Below are 22,093 nucleotides of genomic sequence, written 5' to 3'. Positions count from 1 at the left end.
ACTGTCTGAGCCCCAGGGAAGCCCAATAAAATGCATACATATATTTAAAACAACCAAAACAGATGCCACAAAAGCCAGAGGAACAGGCTTTTATTTTTCCTGCCTAGGAAACCCCATGGGGGGCCCTGCAAGATCAGGAAGGGGAGTAGAAATATCAGAAAAGTATTAATGCAGAACTTAACAGACCACAACTTCCAGGATCATTTAGGGCTCCACTGGGAGGGCCATGGTCCCAGCACAGTGCCTGACAGAGAAAACAGCACAAAGGAGCCCCAGCACCTGATTAGACCCCCACCCCCCCACCCCCACTTGCCAGCTGAGCTGTGTGTGGCAAGCAGTTCCACCTAAGTCTTGGTATTCTCCTCTGGAAAAATGGAGACTTCTCCTTGAGACTGTTTGGAAGACCAAGGGAGATAATATATGTTAAGAACCAGTCCACCGAGCCTAGCATAGGACAGCTAAAAGAATCAGGGCCACAGCAGAAAATAACACAGCATTGTAAAGCCACTACATCTAATCCAAATTTGAGGGGCTGCCCTAGTGGCTCACTGGTGAAGAATCCCCCTGCCAAAGTGGGAGACACAGGTTCAATCCCTGATCCGGGAAGATCCCACCTACTGCGGAGTAACTAAGCTTATGTGCCACAGCTATTGCGCCTGTGCTCTAGAGCCCGGGAACCACAACTACTGAAGCCCACATGCCCTAAGGGCCCGTGCTCCAAGAGAAGCCACTGCAATGAGAGGCCTGCACACCACAACTAGAGAGCAGACCCTGCTCGCCACAACTCGGGACAAGTCCATGCACAGCCAAAAATAAATGAATAAATAAAATTTTAAAAATTAAATAAATAAAAGAATTGAAGTCAACACTTTCTGAGTGTCATTTACTCCTAGGCTGCCCCACATGAAATTGCCAGTGTCCAGTAGTGTTTATGATAAATACAATGGTTATTCCTATTTTAAAGCTAAGGAAACTGAGGCACAGAGAGGTTAATGCTCTTTCCTGAAGCCACAAAGCTTAATAAGAGAAGCTCGGATTGAAACCAGACAGTCTGGCTCTCAAGATTAATAACTGAGATTCCAAATGATGACCTCGAATCATCAAGATAAGTTTAATTATGTTCTGCAGTCTCAGTTTGAGAAGTCAGAGAAGTGTGAAATCCATTTTAGAAGTCTCCTCTGTGCAAACTAGTCAAAAAAAAAAAAAAGATAAAAGATTGGCTCTGAAATTCATCTAACTGGAAAAATCCATCAGTGAGCCACACCTCGTTCCCCTACCACACCCCCACAGCAAATATGTGTGAGGCATTGATACAGGTTTGTTTGGTTGTTCAACTTGATCTGTCCTTCCTAACACCATCTAGACCCAAAAGTCCATTATGATAAACAGTATGGGGCCATTCAAATCCTTGGGCATAAGACAGAACTTCAGAAACTTTCTAGGCTGTAACCAAGGCACCCTTCCTCCCTAAAGGGTGCGCAGCCCATGGGGAGCCCTTGAGACGAGGAACTTGGAGCTGCTGAGGGTCTTACTTTTGAAGGTGGTGTGGGATATGGGTTGTTGGGCTTCCCTGGTAGCTTAGACAGTAAAGACTCTGCCTGCAATGCAGGAGACTCAGGTTCAATCCCTGGATTGGAAAGATCCCCTGGAGAAGGGAATGGCTACCCACTCCAGCATTCTTGCCTGGAGAATCCATGGACAGAGGAGCCTGGTGGGCTACAGTCCATAGAATTGTAAAGAGTCAGACACGACTGATTAACACTTTCACGCTTTCACATGGTAAAAGTCGTATTTACTATGCTTTGACTATTCCTCTTAAATAAGGGCTAATAAATGAATCAGCCCTTGATATAGATGTGACTCCAGAAGAGGCAATAAAATGTACTGGGCAAGCAGGATTAGGGAGCAGCAAAATCTGGCCAAGGGTCAAAGATCCTGCGGGTTGACATTCTCAGTGAGAGAGAGGGGGGCTCCCTGAGCACATAAAATGCCTTTCCCAAACCAGAAGCATCTCTGGAATCAACTGCAGGGATGGTAAAACAGCTCCGGCAATATATAATTTTCTGCAATTTCTGCCTTTTCACCCCATCTTTTTAAAAAACATATTAAGTTCTTCTCTAACAGCAGGATTGCTTCAATTTGCATCTTTCCGCATGTTAATCAGGCTGCTGGGGAGACCACAGCGCAAACAGCCTTTCTCTCTGGGGTGGTGGCCTGGCCCACTCTAACATGGTAGCCCTCCCTGACCCAGGAGAGGGCCTTGGAGGCCAGAGGTCAGCGGGTGGGCTGAAGGCTGGGAGAGGGTAGCCACAGCCAGGGGGGGAGAATGGAAGGTTACTCTGGTTGAGTCTTGCTAGCAGCTCCCAGGGTGAGAGCCAGGATAAGGCCAGTGCAAAATTTAGGCGACTCCAAAAATCTCAGTAATCAAAATAAAGATTTTAATGCGATATTAAAAAAAACCAAATCCAATGCAAAAAAAAAAAAAAATCCATGATACCTAAAATATAAAAAATCTATTTTAAATAAAATAAAGCCATTTACAAATGAAGAAACTGAGGCACAGAAAGGTCAAGCAGCTTGCCCAGGGTCACAGAGCTAGTAAGCAATGACATTTGGTCTGGATCCAGAGCCCAGGTTCTTAATCGCTTTGCCCTACTGCTCACATTCTGTACCCTAAGAAACACTTTTAAATAGATGTGGAACATAGTGACATTTATGGTCTTCTCCTTAATATTTGCAATGTTTCCCAAATTTCCTGGAATTAGTGCACTGTCTTTTTTAGTCAGAAAAATGAAGACACTGAAAAGAAAGAACCTGTAAGGGAAAAGAACCTGAAAAAAGAATGAATAAATGTAAATGTATCACTGAATTGTTCTGATGGCAACCCACTCCAGTATTCTTGCCTGGAGGATTCCATGGACAGAGGAGCCTGGCGGGCCACAGTCCATGGGGTTGCAGAGTTGTACATGACTGAGCATGCATACACACACATATACACCCGAAACTAACACAACATCGCAAATCAACTATATCCCAGTATAAACTAAAAATTAAATTTAAATAGGTAAGAAAACGGATCATTATCCACAACTCTGAGACGTAGCACCCCCAGAGGGGTGAACACGACTCCGAGTTGGGGGTGATTCTGTGGCCAGTGCCCTCGGGAAGGGCTCTTGCATTCACAGAGGAGCACAGCCCAGGAGCCCCTGCTTGCCTGGGTAAGCCTGCAGAAGCAGGAGACCTGGGTGTAGGCATTAGGGATGGTGGTGAAGACTCCATAGGCTACAGTTTATTCTCACACAGATGGTGAGTATTCAAGCTGGTCTAGGAGCTGGGCCTGTCTCTAAACATCGACTGAATAACCACATTGAGGTCAAGCTGGTTTTTCTCTGCTGTCTTAATGACTGGCTTCTCAAGCAAGCCAATCAGTTGTGTATCTGTTGATGTGGTCATTCACAGGCGAAGAATTGCAGATTGACCATTTTTCCTCCCACTCATTGAGCCTGTGTGTCTAGGATACTAACCAAACTCCATCAACTAAAGTTCAAAGAAAAAAGGAACAAGTCAGCTATGAGGATGTTCAAGGTATTAATTATATTGTTTTCCTTTAACAGAATAGATTTAATAAATTATGGCCCATCCATACAACAGAGAATTGATATATAGCTATTAAATATGTCTTCTAAGAATAATGACATGGGAAAATAAATCTGGATATCATATTCTACTAATTATAAGAAAAAGCTATAGTCTTGGACACACAGAAAAAAAGCCTTGGAGGAAAGGCTTCAAAATGTCAACAGTGATTATCTCTTGGTGATGGTTCTAGTCTTTTGTATTTTCAACAGTCAGGAACATGTTATTTTTTCAGCATCAGGAAAAACGTTTTTGTTTTCTTTTCTTTCACTCTGCTTGTTGTTCTTGTTAACGAGAAAGATGATTTCTAAGACCAAAATATTGCAAACTAACTTTTTAAAAGGGTGATGTCTGGGACTTCCCTGGTGGTACAGTGGATAGGAATCTGCCTGCCAATGCAGATGACATGGGTTTGATTCCTGGTCTGGGAAGATCCCAAAGGCCATGGAGCAATGAAGTCCATGTCCTACAACTACTGAGCCTGAATGCCTAACTACTAACTAAAGCCCACATGCCTGTACTTTGCAACAAGAGAAGCACTGCAATGAGAAAGAAGCTGGCGCACCGCAAGTGGAGTAGCCCCTGCAAGAAGAGAAAGCCCACGCAGCAACGAAGACCAAGTGCAACCAAAAATAAATAAGTACCTGCTCTTCCTTTAAAAAAATAAAAAATAAAAGGGTGATATCTGAATGCTGATTATTCATCATGCAGGGCACATAGCTGTGCTGACCACACACACACACACACACACACACACACACACACAATCTTTCCCAAAGATCAACCTGCATATTTTGGGTCTCAGGAAACCTTCACCACTTCCCCCACTTCACCTTACCTCTTTCTTCCTATCTTTCTCCCTCTTCCTCCTGGAATCTTCCCAAGACTCCCATATGGAGATACTGGGCTCTCTCTGAAGTTTGTCTTTAGAACAATGAGAGTTCTGACTTTATCAGGGTTCAAAGCTAAGCTCCCCATCCACAAAGTCCCACACCACCTGGCCCCCACATTCACCCACACCCTTGCCTCTCTGATGTCACTCATTATTGTTTTCCTGCTCCTTCCTTTACAAGAGCTTTGGTATTCTTTGTCTGGACTGATCTTCCTCTAGGTAGTTGCAAGGGCTCACTGCCTCACTTGTATGTATTTTGGCATATTATATGCTATGTCCAAGAATTTTCCTTCAGGATAGTAAAGAGTGCTGTAAAATATTTGTCATAAAAAAGAGGCAGTGGGTCTGACAGGATTGATGACCCTGCTGTACAGTGATTGCTGGCTGGCAATTTCTGTCTTTCATACAAAATTGAGAACTTTGGGAGGGCATGAACTGAGCCAAAGCATATTTAATGAAATGAAATGAATGAAAACACGAGCAGGCTTTGTTATTGTTCAGTCGCTCAGTCGTGTCCGCTTCTTTGCGACCCCATGGACTGCAGCACACCAGTCTACCTTGTCCTTCACCATCTCCCGGAGCTTGCTCAAACTCATGTCCATTGAGTTGGTGATGCCATCCAACCATCTCATCCTCTGTCGTCCCCTTCTCCTCCTGCCTCAATCTTTCCCAGCATCAGGGTTTTTTGCAATGAGTCAGCTCTTCGCTTCACGTGGCCAAAGTATTGGAGCTTCAATTTCAGCATCAGTCCTTCTAATGAATATTCAGGATTGATTTCCTTTAGGATTGACTGGTTTGATCTCCTTGCAGTCCAAGGGACTCTCGAGAGTCTTTTCCAACACCACAGCTCAAAACTATCAATTCTTTGGTGTTCAGCCTTCTTTATGGTCCACCTCTCACATCCATACCTGACTACTGGAAAAATCATAGCTTTGACTAGACGGAACTTTGTAGGCAAAGTAATGTCTCAGCTTTTTAATATGCTGTCTATGTTGGTCATAGCTTTTCTTCCAAGGAGCAAGCGTCTTTTAATTTCATGGCTGCAGTCACCATCTGCAGTGAGTCTGGAGCCCAAGAAAATAAAGTCTGTCACTGTTTCCATTGTTTCCCCATCTATTTGCCAGGCTGCTGATACCTAGAAGGGGATGGGGAGGGAGAGCTACCAGGTGAAGCTTTGCCTTCCTTGACTGGTGAGAGTTGAGTCACATTCTTGCCAGTGTGTGCAGGGACCTGACTGGATGGCATTGAGAATGTGCATCTGGTCAGGGACTCCTGGCTCCAGAGCGAGGCTGTCTGGCTGCCTGGCAGGCCTAGGGGCAGCTAGGGGTCTGGGAAGGGGAAGCCTAGGAGCTAGTCACCACCCACACCCACAACACCCTCCTGCCTCTCTCTAGAAGTCCAGCCACTCATCAGGCCTACTAAAGGCTACTGGCCTGACAAAGCCCATAGCTGTTCCATGTGCCGTGAAGGTTCAGAACTTCACTGGGTGAGGGAAACACTCCCAGACCCCAGGCTCGGGTTAGAATCCTGCAGTCTTAGCCAGGCCACTCCAACTTCTCTGCATCTGGACACTGGGTCACTCACACCTACCCAGCCCTGAGTCCCACGAAGGTGAAAGTGTTAGTTGTTCAGTTGTGATCCCTTGGACTATAGCCTGCCAGGCTCCTTTGTCCATGGGATTTTCCAGGCAAGAATACTGAAGTGGGTTGCCATGCCCTTCTCCAGGGGATCGTCCAGACCCAGGGATAGAACCCCTGTCTCCTGCATTGCAGGCAGATTCTTTACTGTCTGAGCCAGCAGGGAAGGCCCCTGAGTCCATGGTGAATGATCACATAGACTGTCACCATGAGAGTCTTAAGCAACTGTGAGGACTATGCAAATATTGGTCAGTATTATACGCAATAATCACTGTCTTACTGCTGACCATAATGAATTCTTTGGTGATTCGGAGGCCCTTCAGGAGATTAAGCTCAGCCTTGTCAACATCAGGTATCACCAAATAATATCTGGGGTCAAATCCTGATTGTTGGAACTTTCTTGGTATTTAAATTCTCGATGAGAATGGCTTTTCTATAACCCATCAAAGCATGGTGGTGACTCTCTGGAGTCAACTCTAATCCTTCTCTGGTCCCTGCCCGCCCACACCATCCCCATGGATGAAGGGAGGGTTTGTCTGCTCCAGGAGAGTATATTCGTTTGAGCAGGAAGCCCAGCTCTGGTGAAAAACCCTCTCTCAGACTCCACCCTCTTCCTTTGATCCTCCTACTGAATGCTGGGATGACAGAAGCAAAGCCGATCAGATGTAATTATTTTAATTCAGCCAGATGCTGGGAATTAGTCTCTTTTTCCTTGCAAGTATTCTAGGGAAAGACAGAACTCAGCCAAAGATGCCCCCAAAGAAAAGGAGCTGACAATCTCAAGAGGAAGGGAGGGAGCCCCCCCCCCCCCCCCTTGCTCTGAAACTGCTTAAATCAAAGAAGCTGCTGCCATCCGCGGATGCGGGTGGGGGAGGGCAGAGTGGGAGAGGAGGAGGAGGAGAGCCTAAACACACACTGTTTACCAATCCCGGAAAACTAGACCAATAGCAGCACCCAGCACTGTCTAGAGCTTTAAAATTTCCAAAGCACTTTTGTTTGTATTCCTTTGTCTAATTATAAACCAGGGAGGAAGCCACCGACAGAGTTAGAAGCCTGAGGGCAAACTGGATTTAGGCTTCAGGGAATTCAGGTTCAGTCTTCCCCAGAAACCCACGAGGAGGAGAGCCTCTTGGGCACAGTCACCGTCACAATCTCCTTTAATCTTCACAGCAAGTCTATCAGCCCCAGCGTACAGGTGGAGAAACTGAGGCTCGGGAAGCTTGAATAGACCTCTAGTCTACATATCAGCTATGTTCTCACCTTTGTTCTCTCCCTGAAACTCCAGTACTTTGGCCACCTCATGCGAAGAGTTGACTCATTGGAAAAGCCCCTGATGCTGGGCAAGATTGAAGGCAGGAGGAGAAGGGGACGACAGAGGATGAGATGGTTGGATGGCATCACTGACTCGATGGACATGAGTTTGAGCAGGCTCTGGGAGTTGGTGATGGACAGGGAACCCTGCTCAGCTGCAGTTCATGGGGTCACAAAGAGTCGGACACGACTGAGAGACTGAACTGACTCTCCCTTGTGGGGACTCCAATAGTGCCCAGATCGCCAGCATATACAGGTGTAGCAGTTATATCCACATGCCCTAAACATTTGGTTTGGGCTTCCTGTTCATTCATTTACAGATTCACCGAACAGCCTCTGTGAGCATCTACTGCACGCCCCGCCCTCTGCCGGGTGTACCTTTGGGGGAGGTTTAGTCCCGAGATCAAGGTCCACCAGACCCACCGAGGTAAACAGACAGACAGAAAAAGCAGATAGAGCAACTGTGTTTGAGCTGATCTAGTCATTGCTGTACTTCCCAAAGAATATCAATTCTGTCTTATTCTCCAACTGGAAGCCCCCGAATGCAGAGTTTGGGACACTATAGCCTCGTTATTAAAGATCCTGGCTCCCCCCCAGCTACCCCCAAGTTGTCCCTACCTCCTGCTTCTCTGCAGTCACACAGAAGAAGCAAAACCAAGGACTGCGTAGGACTGCAGACTCTGGCTTCCCAACATACACACGCACACACACACACACACACACACACACACACCCCAACCACATGCTCTCACCCCCTCAGCCCCATGTAGGGGCATCACCCTACTCCAGAGCTAAAAGTGAAAAATGACAACTAAATGCCAAGCGCCCAGCCTCCCAGACTGAAAAGGCCTCTCCGCTGCCAGTGTTGGTGCCAAGGCAGTCTTGGCTCAAGGACAAGCGAGCGTGGCCGTGACGGGGAGTGGACCAGGGCTCCCAGCCCAGCTCAGCGGCTGACCGTGGGCGAGCTTTTTCCTCTCTCTGTGCCTCAGTCAGCTCAGCTCTGAAAAGGGGAGACATCTTCCAGCTCCAAAGCCGTGGACTTCTGTGATAGCCAAGGTAGACTGAAGAGCCCTGCCCTCCCCCAGTGCCTCCAAGGACACCCTGTGGTCCCAGGGTCCCAGGGAGGCCAGCCTGCCCTCCGTCACCGCCCCTTCCCCACTCCACCCCCAGGTCTTGTCCTACGGTCCCTCTGCCACTCACCCTGCAGTTGCTGAGCTCCTCGGCAGACAGGATGATGGTGCCACATTTCTTCCCTGGGACGCCGCTGAGAGAGGAGAAGATGAGAGAATGGAAAGTCAGACAAAGACAGAGCCACAAGCCTGAGCTCTCCCTGAATCAGCCCTCTTCATCCTCCCCTCGCCTCCCCACCACCATCCAGCAGATCTGCTCCGAAGCCCCTAAGAAGACAGAGTCTCCTGTGACCTAGGGTGCTGCTTCCTGGGCCAGGCCCCCAGGCCTGGAGTTGCCCCACCCCCTGCTCCCCAAGAGCCCACCAAGAAGGGTACTGCCTGCATTGAAAGTCCTAGAAAAGCATCCAGACTCACCCGGAGGCTTCCAGACCAGTGGTTCTCAAACTTTCCATCCAGAGACCACTTCTGTGGGCAAAAGACCTCGTGGGCTAGCCACCCCAACCTGCACCCAGCTGATCCCCAGAGTCCCGGCACATCCCAGCTCTGAGCCACTCTGATCCATTGGAGGAAGGAGAGCAGTAAGAGGCCGTGAAACAGGAGGACGGGTGTACTCTGGGTGGCAGCTTGCCAGGCCGTCTCCCATGGCTCCCTCCCCTGCAACTTCTTGGCTGGGGTCTCTCTGGGGGAGAGAGATCTCGGCCAACCCTGAGGCTCCTCTAGGAGGTGGGCGGCCAGGACGTGAAGTTGGCCCCCTCCCCCAGAGAATCCTCTCTAGGGGAGCAAGTTCCCAGGGTGGGGTTCTACCATGATCTCTTTCTTTGGTCAGGAGGGACCCCACCCCACCCAGGTACCAGCCCACCCCACTCCGATGTTTAGGACTAACCCCAGCTGGGGGGAGGTCCCAGGGCAGCCAGGGCCCCTGGGAGGGAGAAGAAAATGGCAGCTGTCCAGTAGTTGTATGACTTTGGGCTCATTACTGCACCTCTCTGAGTCTCAGTTTCCTAGCCCATAAAATGGGTGTGACTGTAGCATCCATTTTACAAAATAATATGCACACACACCATGCCTGACACGGAGGAGGCCCTCAAGAGCACCATTTCTCTCCCTGCCTGGCTCCTTTTACAAGTCTGCAAAGCTGATGAAATGCAGCCCACACTCGAGCCAGCCTCAGGGCCACAACACGCTGGCTGCGGAACACATTTCGGAGAACCACTGATGGAGCTCTCTCCAGTGCCAGCTCTCGAAGGGAGAGATTTTCAAACAGAGGCAGGGGAGGCAGGGGAGCTGGCCCTCGGCAGGGGGCTGATGAGATAGCCTGGATCCCTCCGGATGAGGCTGAGGCGGCCAGAGCAGGGCTGCAGCTGGAGTGTCCCCTGCTCCAGCCAGGTGGCCGGCCTGTCCCCCTTAGACTTGGGAAGCCAGCTGAGTAACCCAAAGCCTCTCCACCCCCATCCAGCCCTGCCTGCTGGTAAAGATCGATTTGTTTGACCAGGGAGACAGAATGCTTACACCAGCCTCCTCTGTCCAATGTTTCTCCATCTGCTCCTCTCCTTGCCTCTTAGCCCCTCGTCTATTTCCGATCTTTCCTTCCACGCTCTCTAGCCCCAGTCAGCTCCCACCTTCCTGGCCTTTCTCTCTCTCCCTCCCTTCCCATTTGCTCTCTCTTCCTGCTTCTCTCTCTGACTCCTGCTCCCTCTCCAATTGCTGCTTCCCTACTCTTCTTGTAAATTAGCATCCATACCCTTCCAGGGCTGTGAGCATCCCTAGGTCCTGTGAAGGCCCCTTTCCTACATCCCGCTAATCTGATGACAGTCCAGCTACTGAGACCGCAACTTCTAGGAGCCCTCAGCAAAGGCCAGTGGCCCCTCCAGGTGGGTCCCCCGAGCAGATGCTCCTTACCCTCGTCCCCCTACCCCCTGCCAGATGTGGACCCTCTCTCCAACCAGGAGAGGAAAGGGAAGGAGTGGGAGGGTCTTCATGGCCATATTTGCAGGAGGCCAACCAAAAGCAGATGGTCAGGGTAGGGGGCTGGGGCAACTTGGCTAGCCCACCACAGCTGGTAAGCAAATGCGGAAAGTGAGGGTTTAGCAGAATCTACTCTGTGAGGAGGCTGATGTCCAGCAGTGGAAGCACTGGAGAAGAGGGGAGATAAAGACAAGGGAGGAGAAGGCTGAGAGGTGGGAGGGGGAGAAAGCGGGCCTGGGGAGAGGACAGGAAGGAAGAGGGCCCAGTCCTTGCTGATGCCCAGAATCAGCCCCTACCTCTCAGCCCCACCCTGCTCCCCGAAGTCCTCTGACCCCTGGGCCTGGGGATGCTGGAGCTCTAGCCTGGGTGGGGGGAGGGCCAGCTGCAGAGTGGCCCCAAGCATCTGGGCCCTTCAGGAGGGACCCAGGACCCTGAGGCCCCCTTCTGAGAGCTGGCTGAATGTGAGGACTCCAGGGCCAGAGGTGTCTGGTGGCCTACCCGTTGGACACAGCCGGCATGGGCTTGCCTGTCCTGGAATTCAGGCTGAACGCTCCTATTCTGTGGAGAGAGAAAGAACACGCTGTGAGCTGAGTATCCCCGTCCGGAGAGGCCAGAGCTCTCAGCATCATCAAGATTCTTGGAGACAGGTTTCTGTTCTGGATCAAACATCAGAACAGGTCCAAGAGCCACAGGCCAGGGGAAGGAGAGGTATTCTTCCCAAACCTAACAAGGTGACGCTCTGGGCAACTTCACCTCAGAGGTTCTCAGAGTGTGGTTCCCAGACAAGCTGCATCACCTCCCCTGGGGCTGTGTTAGACATGGAAATTCTCGCGCCATCGCCTGGACCTGGGGTTGGAGCCCAGCGGTCTGTGCGAAATCCGCTCTCCAGGGGATGCTGATGCCTGCTTCAGTTTGAGAACCTCTGCGTGGCCTCTCTGAGGCTCAGTGTTTAGGCTGTGAAATGGGGAGACTGACCTCGTGAGGTCACAGAGACGAAACACTGTCTGGCCCAGAACAGACACCCCTTGAAAGGAAGCCATTCATAGGTCTAGCCAGAGGAGCAACTAAACTTGGATGTGGGAAAGCTTCAGTGGGGGAAGTAGGTCCCCTCCTTCACCAGCACCCTGCATCTCCACATTTTAGATCCTGTTTGACCTTTAAAACTCCTCCCACTGGCTCCTCCCCAATCCAAAGTCTTTCTCCAACCCCCCCGCCCCCCAGCCCCCGGAAGGTGTGCCCCTCCACCCCTGGAGGGCCAGGGGGCAACACAGGAAACAGACCCAAATAACTCATGAGCTTTTGACCCAGGCAGTTGGGAGCTAAGAGGGGCAGACACACACTCACTCCTGGGACCCAAATTCTATAAGCTTCAGAGCCCTTAAACATGGGATTACTCCCTAGGCTCAAGAAATGATAGCTATTTATAACTATATTCTGTGAAGCCAGGGGAGGAGACCATTTGGGGGACAGAAGAACTTTCTGGAGGCTCTGAAGTTTCCACACAGTTATTGGGGGTTAGAGACAGGACCTGGGAAAGAGACCAGTCCCCTCCCCGCAATAACACATTCTGCAGTTATTGATCATGGTGAGGGAACAGCGTCCAGTGTGAAATTGGTAGAAGCGGAGGTGGGGGTGCGCTTTTCTGCCCACCCTGCCCTGTGACATGGACACATGTCCCAGTTGGCAGGCCTTTCTTGCCTGGTCCCTGCTCCTGGGGCTTCCTGAGAGGGACAAGAGAGGTCACCCCATTGCCTGGCCAACCTGGCTGGTCCCTGAAGCCACCCCCAGGCTCCACTGTGAGAAGCCTTGGGACTCCTCATGGCGGAGCCTGTTCAGTGTAATAGTTTCCCCCTAAAGCACTGAAAACCCTGTGATGCAGGGGCAGGGTGGGACGGGGAGGGCCTTGCCATTGGAACAATCTGAAGACTACTCAATGTAAGCAGATCCCTAGGTTCAAATCCTAGCCCTTCTACTTCCTAGCTATGTGGCCTTGGGCAAATCACTTCCCTCTCTGGGCTTCAGTTTCTTCCCCTATATAATGATGGGGTCGGGGGATGGGAGAGGACTAGATAATGTCTCAGGTCATTCTAAAGAATGTGAGGCTCTAGTAAGTGAGCTGAGGTCCCTCCAAGATAATTGGGTTAAAAGTCCTGCAAGGGCAAAGCTCTTTCAGTCCCTGTATTTCCGACTGCCCACGATGACTGGCTGACGGCTTGCCCCTCCCCTGAGCCAACCCTCAGCAAAGATGAACAGGCAGTTGGACCATCGCTGAGGAAGCAACCCAGACAGGCTCCACTTCCCTGTATACTTACGTGAGGGACTTCTCCAGGCGGCTCCCAGGGGACCCCACAATCTCTCCAAGGGTGCAGAAGGCCTGGCCCAGGAAATCCTGCACATCCAGGGTGCAAAAAAGACCACTGTCAACCACTAGGCTCACAGTCACCATCACCTCCCCCATCACCCCACCCCTGGGTATACAAGGGTTCTGAATTAACAGGCTATAGCGTCAGACACACACTCTGTGTCACAGTGAAACCCAAGGCCAACTCAGAGTTTGGCATTTAGGAGACTTTCAGAATTGCTGGGCAGGCACTGGCAGAACTCACGTGTTTGGATAAATCAGGACTCTTGGAGTCAACATCATACCTGCAGGGAATACAGAGAGATGGTGAAGGCAGCTGGGGCAGCCTGCCCTGAACTGTCTGGCTTCTTGAGCTGAGCCAGAACCCATGCTCTCCCCAAACCAAGCACTAATGCAGTAGACATTCCTGGGAGTAATAGCAGGGAGATATAAATGGGAGCCTTCTAAAGTGCTAGACCTAGTGTGTCTTTTGATCTGGGTGATAAATGGATATCAGAATGCATCATGGGGTAGGGTTCTTAGGATTTGGGCACTTCACTATATATAAGTTATGTTGTTGTTGTTTATCCAATAAGTCATGTCCAACTCTTTGCGACCCCATGGACTGCAGTCCTCCAGGTTCCTCTGTCCGTGGGATTTCCCAGGCAAGAATGCTGGTGTGGGTTGGCATTTCCTTCTCCAGGGGATCTTCCCAACCCAGGGATCAAACCCACATCTCTTGCATTGGCAGGTGGATTCTTTACCACTGAGCAACCAGGGAAGCCCATATATAAGTTGTGTATGTGTTAGTCACTCAGTAGTGGCTGACTCTTTGCAACTCCATGGACTGTAGCCTGCCAGGCCTCCTCTGTCCATGGGATTCTCCGGGCAAGAATACTGGAATGGGGTACCATGCCCTCTTCCATAAGATCTTCCCAACCCAGGGATTGAACCCGTGTCTCTTGTGTCTCCTGCATCAGCAGGCAGGTTCTTTACCAGTAGTGTCATCTGGGAAGCTGACTTCCCTGCAATGGGTTGCATTGACTGCCCTGGCCCTCAAGTCCTCCTATTGCTCCCTCCACGTTCGTCTCCTTTTTACTGCATTTTTTCCCTTTGCTCCCTTTTTGCCAACCCCTTTTCCCCACTCCGTCCACAGTTCTCTGGGGGCACAGTCCTTTCTAACCACCCTACATCCTGAACAAAACAACAGAACACTCCTCTACCTACTCACCAGACTAAAACCCCACTGTCACCTTTAACCTCAGGAGAGGGGGGCATTCGGCATCCTTGTGATGAACACACAGATGCTTTGAGTCCGGTCAGCTGGGTAACCCCTGAAGGAGGGGAAACTGGTGGGGACACCGCCCCCAGAACCAGCTTTGACAGAGGGAAAGTTCACTGGGGACTTGGGCTCCCTGGGGGTAGAACTGGAGTTGCCCCCAAGATCTTCCTCAACCACCCGCCCCAGAATCAGGTAATTGCCCAGTGTGCTTCCACACTAGACCAAAGCGGGGTGTCTTTGTTCCCTCTCCCCACCTCTCTTCCATCTCCTGATGTGCGTGGGGCTGGACTTCAGCTAAGAGTCCCTTTTCTCCCAGGTCAACCCTTGGCTTCCTCTGATGTGACAGCTCTCCTACCTTCCCAAGTGAGTAAACCACTGCCCCAACAATAGGTCCTGGAGCCCTACCTCCCCACCGTGGTTCCCTCCCCAGCTCCAACCTCAGCACCATCTTCTACTTACAGGTCAAAACGGAGGTTCTGCTTCTCCTCGAAGAAGTAATCCACGATGAACTTGCGCACAAAGTCGGGATTGAGTGTGTTGTCAATGACCTCGGTGCGTCCAAACTGCAAGAGGAGAAGGGGCGTGGGTCTCGCATCCAGGCTGGAGGGACAGGGGAACACTGGACTCGGAGCCCCTCAGTCCTGAACCTGGTGGTAATGGAAACCACGCCTTGTCCAGCCCCTGATCCCCACACTTATCCCCCAGTCAAGGAGAGAGCTCCCTTATCTAACAGTGGAAGCCATCTACCTTTGGTTCTAATTGCCACTGCCATCCCTTTAACTCTCCCTTTCTTTACATAGGTTCCACTCAAGTGGGGTAGTGTTTTTTTGTTTTTTTGTGGGGTTTTTTTGGCTTGTGGGATCTTAGTTCCCCAATCAAGGATCGAACTGGGATCTTTAGCAATGAAATCACAGAGTCCTAACCACTGGATGGCCAGGGAATTCCCAAGTGAGATGGTTTTGATATCTGGACATCTGAGCAGGCCCTTCACTTGCCCACCTCCCTGCCTTTGCCTACACTGTATCCTTCACCTGGCTTCCCCTTCTTGGCCAATGGCATGTCCTTCACTCTTTCAAAGTCCATTGTTAATGCCGCCTTCTCCAGGAAACAGTCCTGATTCTTCCAACCAGACAACTCTCTGTGAGCCACCACTGAACCTGTGCTACCTCCATGATTACCTTCCTTCTTGGACTGATTTCGATTTAGGCGTACCGATTTGATGCCCCAATGGTAAACACAAGGCAGAGACAGGGGCTGTGGGATCTCTGAAGATCCCTTCTCCTGCTGTTCATGCCCTTGTGTAATCCTCTCCTCTTGAACGTGGGCTGGAGCCGATGGCGAGCTTCTAATGAAGATTGGACTAGAGCACAAGTCACTTCTGAGGTTACGTTATAAATGACTATGGTGGGACGTCCCTGATGGTCCAGTGGTTAGGATTCTGCCTTCCAATGCAGGGGACACAGGTTCGATCCTTAGTAGGGGAACTAAGATCCCACATGCTGGGGGGAAACTAAGCCTGTGATCCACAACCAGAGAAGCTCCCATGCCACAAGGACCACAACAAAGACATAGCACAGCCAGAAAAAAAAAAAAAAGACTTTGGCTTTGTCTGGGGCACCTTCCCTGTCTCTCTCGCTCACTGTGATGAAGCCAGATGCCATAGTGTGAGCTGACCTATGGGGAGGCCCATGTAGCAAGGGACCACCCCTGAGAACCTGAATCCTGCCAAAAACCACTGAGTGAAGTTAGAAGGGGATCCTGCCCCAGCCCAGCATTGAAGGAACGGAGGTCCTGGCCAACGCCTTGACCGAAGCCTTGTGAGAGACCTTGAGGCAAAGGACTCCGCAGAGCTGAACCCAGATTCATGACCCCGTTGTTTAAGTGGCTGAAGTGTGTTAGTCTTTCAGTTGTGTCTGCTTCTTTGCGATCCCATGGACTGTAGCCCGCCAGGCTTCTCTGTCCATGGGATTTTCCAGGCAAGAACACTGGAGTGGGTTGCCATTTCCTCCTCCAGGGGATCTTCCCAACCCAGAGATTGAAGACGAGTCCCCTGTGTCTCCTGCCTGGGCAGGTGGGTTCTTTACCACTCAGCCACGTGGGAAACCCCATGTGGTTTCCCATGCTAATGCTTAAGGACTCAGCTCCCCAGAAGTCCGGCTCTCCAACTCCGATAGTTTGCCTCATATCCCTATGACTGCACTCACCACATGCCCTAACTATGATCTACTGTTTTCATCCCAATAGAGCTTCTCAAGCAACGGGAGGATCCAAGTTTTCCTCATCTTTCACAGATGATTATAGCACCAGCAGCTGCTGTAAACACTTTGCACTGTATTCCCTTAATTAATCCTTTTATGGTAGGCGTCCCTATTTTTTTTGGAGAAGGAAGTGGCAACCCACTTCAGTACTCTTGCCTGGAAAATCCCATGGACTGAGGAGCCTAGTAGCTCCTAGCCTAGTAGGCTATAGTCCATGGGGTCGCAAAGAGTCGGACACGACTGAGCAACTTCACTTCACTTCACTTCCCTATTTTATGGATGAGGAAATGAAAGCACTGAAAAGCCAAGTAATTTGTCTAGAGTCGCAAGGCTAATAATTGCTGACTGCAGGCATTCTGGCTCACGTTCTCTAAGCGTGTTGCCCTACATGTAAGGTTCCGAGAGCAAGGATGGCAGAAGCCCACTGCTCCTAGTGACTGGTGCAGAGCAGCTACTCATTGTTGAATGAAGTAAGATAGAAGGAGGGAATGGATGACAGGGTTTGAGTTCCAACTTTATCACAAGCTGATTATGTGACAAGATCAGAGACTTTCAAGGCCTCAGCTTCCTCATCACGAGATGGAAAATAACATGACTTGTTCTGGGACTACCCTGGTGGCCCAGTGGTTGAAAATCAGCCTACCCAACCTGAATGGGAGGGGAGTTTGGGGGAGAATGCATACGTGTAGACGTATGGTTGAGTCGCTTTGCGATTCTCTTGAAACTATCACAGCACTGTTAAGTGGTTATAGCCCAGTAAAAGGTTTAAAATAAAATAAAAAAGAATCCGTCTGCCAACGCAGGGGACATGGGTTCGATTCTTGGTCTGGGTGAGGCAACTAAACCTATGAGCCAAGGTTACTGAGCCTACACTCTAGAGCCCACATGCCACGAGAGAAGACACCATAATGAGAAGCCCGCTCACTGCCGTTAGAGAAAGCCTGAGCACAGGAACCAAGACCCAGAGCAGCCAAAAATAAACAAACAAAAACACTACTTGTTCTGCTTGTTTCGTCAAGTTATCCAATTCAATTCAATTATGAATTCAACTGTTTTTAAGCACTTACAAAGCAGGCCAGGCAGTGTGGTGGGTCCTGGGCTACAAAGATAAATAGAATATGAATCCTATACTTCAGGACTCCTCTGTCATAGGTGAGACAGCTCAGACTCAAAATAACTACAAGACAGTGGGAGAACAGTCATCACAGAATTACATGCAAAGGTCTAAGGCAGGGTGCGCTCCTCTGGCTGGGGAAGCATGGGAGTCATTGACGTGTACCCAAAAACAGATCACTGGGTGTCCTGTTTCACATACTAGTCCAGGTATGTGATTTCATAGAGGTCTGCCTCTTTCACTACCTCTGAGCTTTTTTACAACTCTGTAAATTACAGAAAGCATAACGTAATGCAAATGATTCTTATCCACAGAAATGCAAATGAATTTCCCTCAGTGGAATGCAATTGATTATTTGATTATTACCCAGTGGATTTGCATCTATTTGTAAATTCATCTCAGCATTTGTGGTTGTGTATGTGTTTGTGTTGCTGGATTTGAACCAGTTATAACATCTTACTGGTTCCCTCATTAATGAATAAGTTGAATAAAATTTTACTATGTGTTCAATTTATATTTCTGTGGGAATCATTATTTTATCTTTAAAAAATGTGTCCTTTAACAAGAGATTATTTTCAAAATAACCCATGCTCAGAATTCCCTGGTAGTCCAGTGGTTAGGGCTCTGCGCTTTCACTGCCAATGGTGAGGGTTTGATCCCTGCCAGGGGAACTAAAAATCTCACAAGGCTTGAGGCAGGATCAAAAAAAACAAAAACAAAAACAAAACCCATACTCAAGCCCTACCACAGGCCAATTAAATCCAGGTGGGGTCTGAACAACTGTATTTTTAAAAAGTTCCCTACATAATTTTAAGCTGCAGATGGTTTTAAGAATCACAGATTCTCAGTAGGAACACAGGGTCTTCCCAGATCGCACTAGTGGTAAAGAACCTGTCTGACAATGCAGGAGACATAAGAGACGCAATTTCAGTCCCTGGGTGGGGAAGATCCCTGGAGGAGGGCATGGAAACCAACTCCAGTATTCTTGTCTGGAGAATCCCATGGACAGAGGAGCCTGGAGGGCTACAGTCTATAGGGACAGGACTCAAGCAACTTAGCATGCATGCAGGAGGAAGGAAGAAAACTAACATTTATTGAGCCCCTTACTGAATAGTCAGTAGATTAAGTGGATCTTTATAGTTGACTTATTTCAAATCCTAAAAGACGATGCTGTGAAAGTGCTGCACTCAGTATGCCAGCAAATATGGAAAGCTCAGCAGTGGCCACAGGACTAGAAAAGGTCAGTTTCCATTCCAATCCCAAAGAAAGGCAATGCCAAAGAATGTTCAAATTACCTCACAATTGTACTCATCTCACATGCTAGCAAAGTAATGCTCAAAATTCTCCAAGCCAGGCTGCAACAGTACATGAACAGTGAATTTCCAGATGTTTAAGCTGGATTTAGAAAAGAAAGAGGAACCAGAGATCAAATTGCCAACATCCGCTGGATCATCAAAAATGCAAGAGTTCCAGAAAAACATCTACTTCTGCTTTATTGACTACACCAAAGCCTTTGACTGTGTGAATCAAAACAAACTGTGGAAAACTCTTCAAAAGATAGGAATACCAGACTACCTTTGGTAGTCTACCTGCCTCCTGAGAAATCTGTATGCAGGTCAAGAAGCAACAGTTAGAACTGGACATGGAACAACAGACTGGTTCCAAATCAGGAAAGAAGTACGTCAAGGCTGTATGTTGTCATCCTGCTTATTTAACTTCTATGCAGAGTACATCATGTGAAATGCTGGGCTGGATGAAGCACAAGCTGAATCAAGATTGCAGGGAGAAATATCAATAACCTCAGACATGCAGATGACACCACCCTTATGGAAGGAAGCGAAGAAGAACTAATAAGCCTCTTGATGAAAGTGAAAGAGGGGAGTGAAAAAGCTGGCTTAAAACTCAACATTCAGAAAACTAAGATCATGGCATCCAGTCCCGTCACTTCATGGCTAATAGATGGGGAAACAATGGAAACAGTGACAGACTTTATTTTTGGGGGCTCCAAAATCCCTGCAGATGGTAACTGCAGCCATGAAATTAAAAAGACGCTTGCTCCTTGTAAGAAAAGCTGTGACCAACCTAGACAGCATATAAAAGAGCAGAGACATTACTCTGCCAATAAAAGTCCATCTAGTCAAAGCTATGGTTTTTCCAGTAGTCATGTATGGATGTGAGAGTTGGACTATAAAGAAAGCTGAGTGCCGAAGAATTGATGCTTTTGAACTGTGGTGTTGGAAAAGACTCTTGAGAGTCCCCTGGACTGCAAGGAGATCCAACCAGTCAATCCTAAAGGAAAGCAGTTCTGAATATTCATTGGAAGAACAGATGCTGAAGCTGAAACTCCAAGACTTTGGCCACATGATGTGAAGAGGTGACTCACTGGAAAAGACCCTGGGAAAGATAGAAGGCAGGAGGAAAAGGGGACGACAGAGGATGAGATGGTTGGATGGCATCACCAACTCGATGGATGTGAGTTTGAGCAAACTCCTGGAGATGGTGAAAAACAGGGAAGTCTGGCATGCTGTAGCGCATGTGGTCGCAGAGTCGGACATGACCGAGTGACTGAACTCATCGCTTTCAATTCTCACAAAAACTCCGTGAGTTGTTACCCATTTTGCAAGTGTGTGCTCAGTCACTCAGTCATGTCTGACTCTTTGTGACCCCATGGACTGTAGCCCACCAGTCTCCTCTGTCCGTGGGATTCTCCAGGCAAGAACATGGGAGTGGACTGCCATTTCCTTCTCCAGGGATTTTGCAAGTGAGCAAACTGAAAATCAGAGGTAAGTAACTTGCCCAAAGTCACAGAGCTAGGCAGAGCTGGGTCTAAATCTAAGTATGTGTAACTCCAAAGCTCCTTATGTTTTTTCCTTCATCTAACTGCCAAGAGTCCTCAAGCATTATGAAAGCCAAATAAATATGAGGTTTAGTTCATAATCATTTATAGAAGCCTCCCTATGTGCAAGTCCCTGGGGAGGACATTGAGTTGAATTAAGACTGGGTTCCTGCCCCACCCACCAAATTCCATAACAATCTTATAATGTATAACCTGGTTCCAAAAGAGTTCCCGAATTTTCCTCTCCTGGCTTTGCTAATTTTTAATACCTCTTGTCTTCAGATGCAAACAAAATTTCTCCTAATAGCTTTCTAGAATGTAGACTATTCCAGGAAAACACCCAGGTTCCAGAGAATCCTCTTTTAAGAGAGGGACCTACCTCCTCCTCAATACACTGCCTTCCTCTCTCAAACACATTAAAAAAAAAAAAAATCTCTCCGGCAGGATTTTATATAAAAATCCCAGCCCAGAAAGAGCAAGTATGCCTTTGTGCAGCCTGCCTCCTCCTTCCACTCCTGGCAGAGACTCCAAGGAAAACACCCATTAGGGAAGATGACAGCGCTGCTTTTGAAACGGCACTCGAGGCTTCAATAGAGGGGAATTCCCTAGAGATTGATCTCTGCCAGAGAAGAAAATGGAGTTCCCCTGGAAACAGGACAGGGAGGAGGACTCCAAGGGCACCTAGTATCTCCTAGAGCAAGAAGGAGGGCAAGCGAGCCTGGCTGGGCAGTGATGAATTACCAGGACGGGGAGTAATTAACATATGCATGTCACAAACTACCGCGTATGGAATCTTCAACCCAGGCACTTACTAAAGATGTTTTATAGCCTTCATTACTTGGGTTACTAACAAAGAAAAAGATGTGAAAACTTGGATTTAAAAAATCCAAGGAGCCACTGGGTCCCTGTCAGACCCAATTTACACTCCTATTCATGATGGTCAGAACACAGATGAACTGATAGTTAAAAAAAAAAAAAATCAATTTGGCTATATTTCATTCTACATAGAATTAGAGCACTTTCAAGCCTAAGGGACTTGGAGAGATGGCGTACTAGGGAACTAGCAGTGGGAAGGAAGCAGACAGAGGCAGGAGACCTGGCTCTGCTTGGGGGGCGGGATGGGGGGTGAGGGGGAGGGGTGAGTAGGTTAACCCCTCACCACCCAGAATCCGCAGCCAAGTCAGCCAGCTCCCAGAACATCCTTTTTCTAGCTCCCAGGAAGGATCTGTGCCTCTGAAGCCCATTCTGAAGCCCTTTGTCCATACCTGGTCTCTAAGGATGGGAGGGGGCCTGACATTGCTTATAGTCTGGGGAACAGACCACCAAACACTGGGGGCCACAGGAATTCTCTAACAAAGCTGCAGGGAAGCTCGAAATCTTCTCTGTTTTAACAAGTGATTCTCTAATACCCTAGAGAATTGTTGGGTAGGTGGCAAGTGCAGGACTGAGCAGGCTGGGGTGTGAAACTGGGGAAGAGGCTGAATGATTAGGTGGTGAGGGGACTTTGACCCCACTGATGGGGACAGCCTCCCAGAGGAAAGAAAGAGAAAGAACAAATGAGATATAAGCCTGGAAATTCAGGGTATTCACCCTCCGAAAAGCTTACTTCTTGTCCCTGGCAACCAAACCCAGTGGGAAAAGCTCCTGACATGTTACAAAAGATGCTCCCAAGGGGTCCTAAAACCCCTATG

General features: G+C 48.9%; 1 protein-coding gene across 3 annotated transcripts in view; it reads right to left on the bottom strand.

The window, feature by feature from the left end:
• Positions 1 to 22,093, bottom strand: part of CPNE5 (copine 5) — a 104,953-nt gene that overhangs the window by 45,993 nt on the left and 36,867 nt on the right. For 2 of the 3 annotated variants that reach the window (XM_070456528.1, XM_070456530.1), the window contains exons 4-9: positions 14,654 to 14,757; positions 13,178 to 13,217; positions 12,884 to 12,960; positions 11,070 to 11,129; positions 9,021 to 9,071; positions 8,677 to 8,740 (exon numbers count right to left, since the gene is read on the bottom strand). In XM_070456528.1, coding sequence (XP_070312629.1) covers positions 8,677 to 8,740; positions 9,021 to 9,071; positions 11,070 to 11,129; positions 12,884 to 12,960; positions 13,178 to 13,217; positions 14,654 to 14,757 — 396 coding nt within the window. The remainder of the gene's footprint in view (positions 1 to 8,676; positions 8,741 to 9,020; positions 9,072 to 11,069; positions 11,130 to 12,883; positions 12,961 to 13,177; positions 13,218 to 14,653; positions 14,758 to 22,093) is intronic. The other variant, XM_070456529.1, reaches the window with a different exon arrangement.

This window comes from Odocoileus virginianus, chromosome 27 (genome assembly GCF_023699985.2).
Source record: "Odocoileus virginianus isolate 20LAN1187 ecotype Illinois chromosome 27, Ovbor_1.2, whole genome shotgun sequence".
NCBI lineage: Eukaryota > Metazoa > Chordata > Mammalia > Artiodactyla > Cervidae > Odocoileus > Odocoileus virginianus.
The sequence above is the reverse complement of the archived record's forward strand: the minus strand, read 5'-3'. Positions and strand labels throughout refer to the sequence as shown.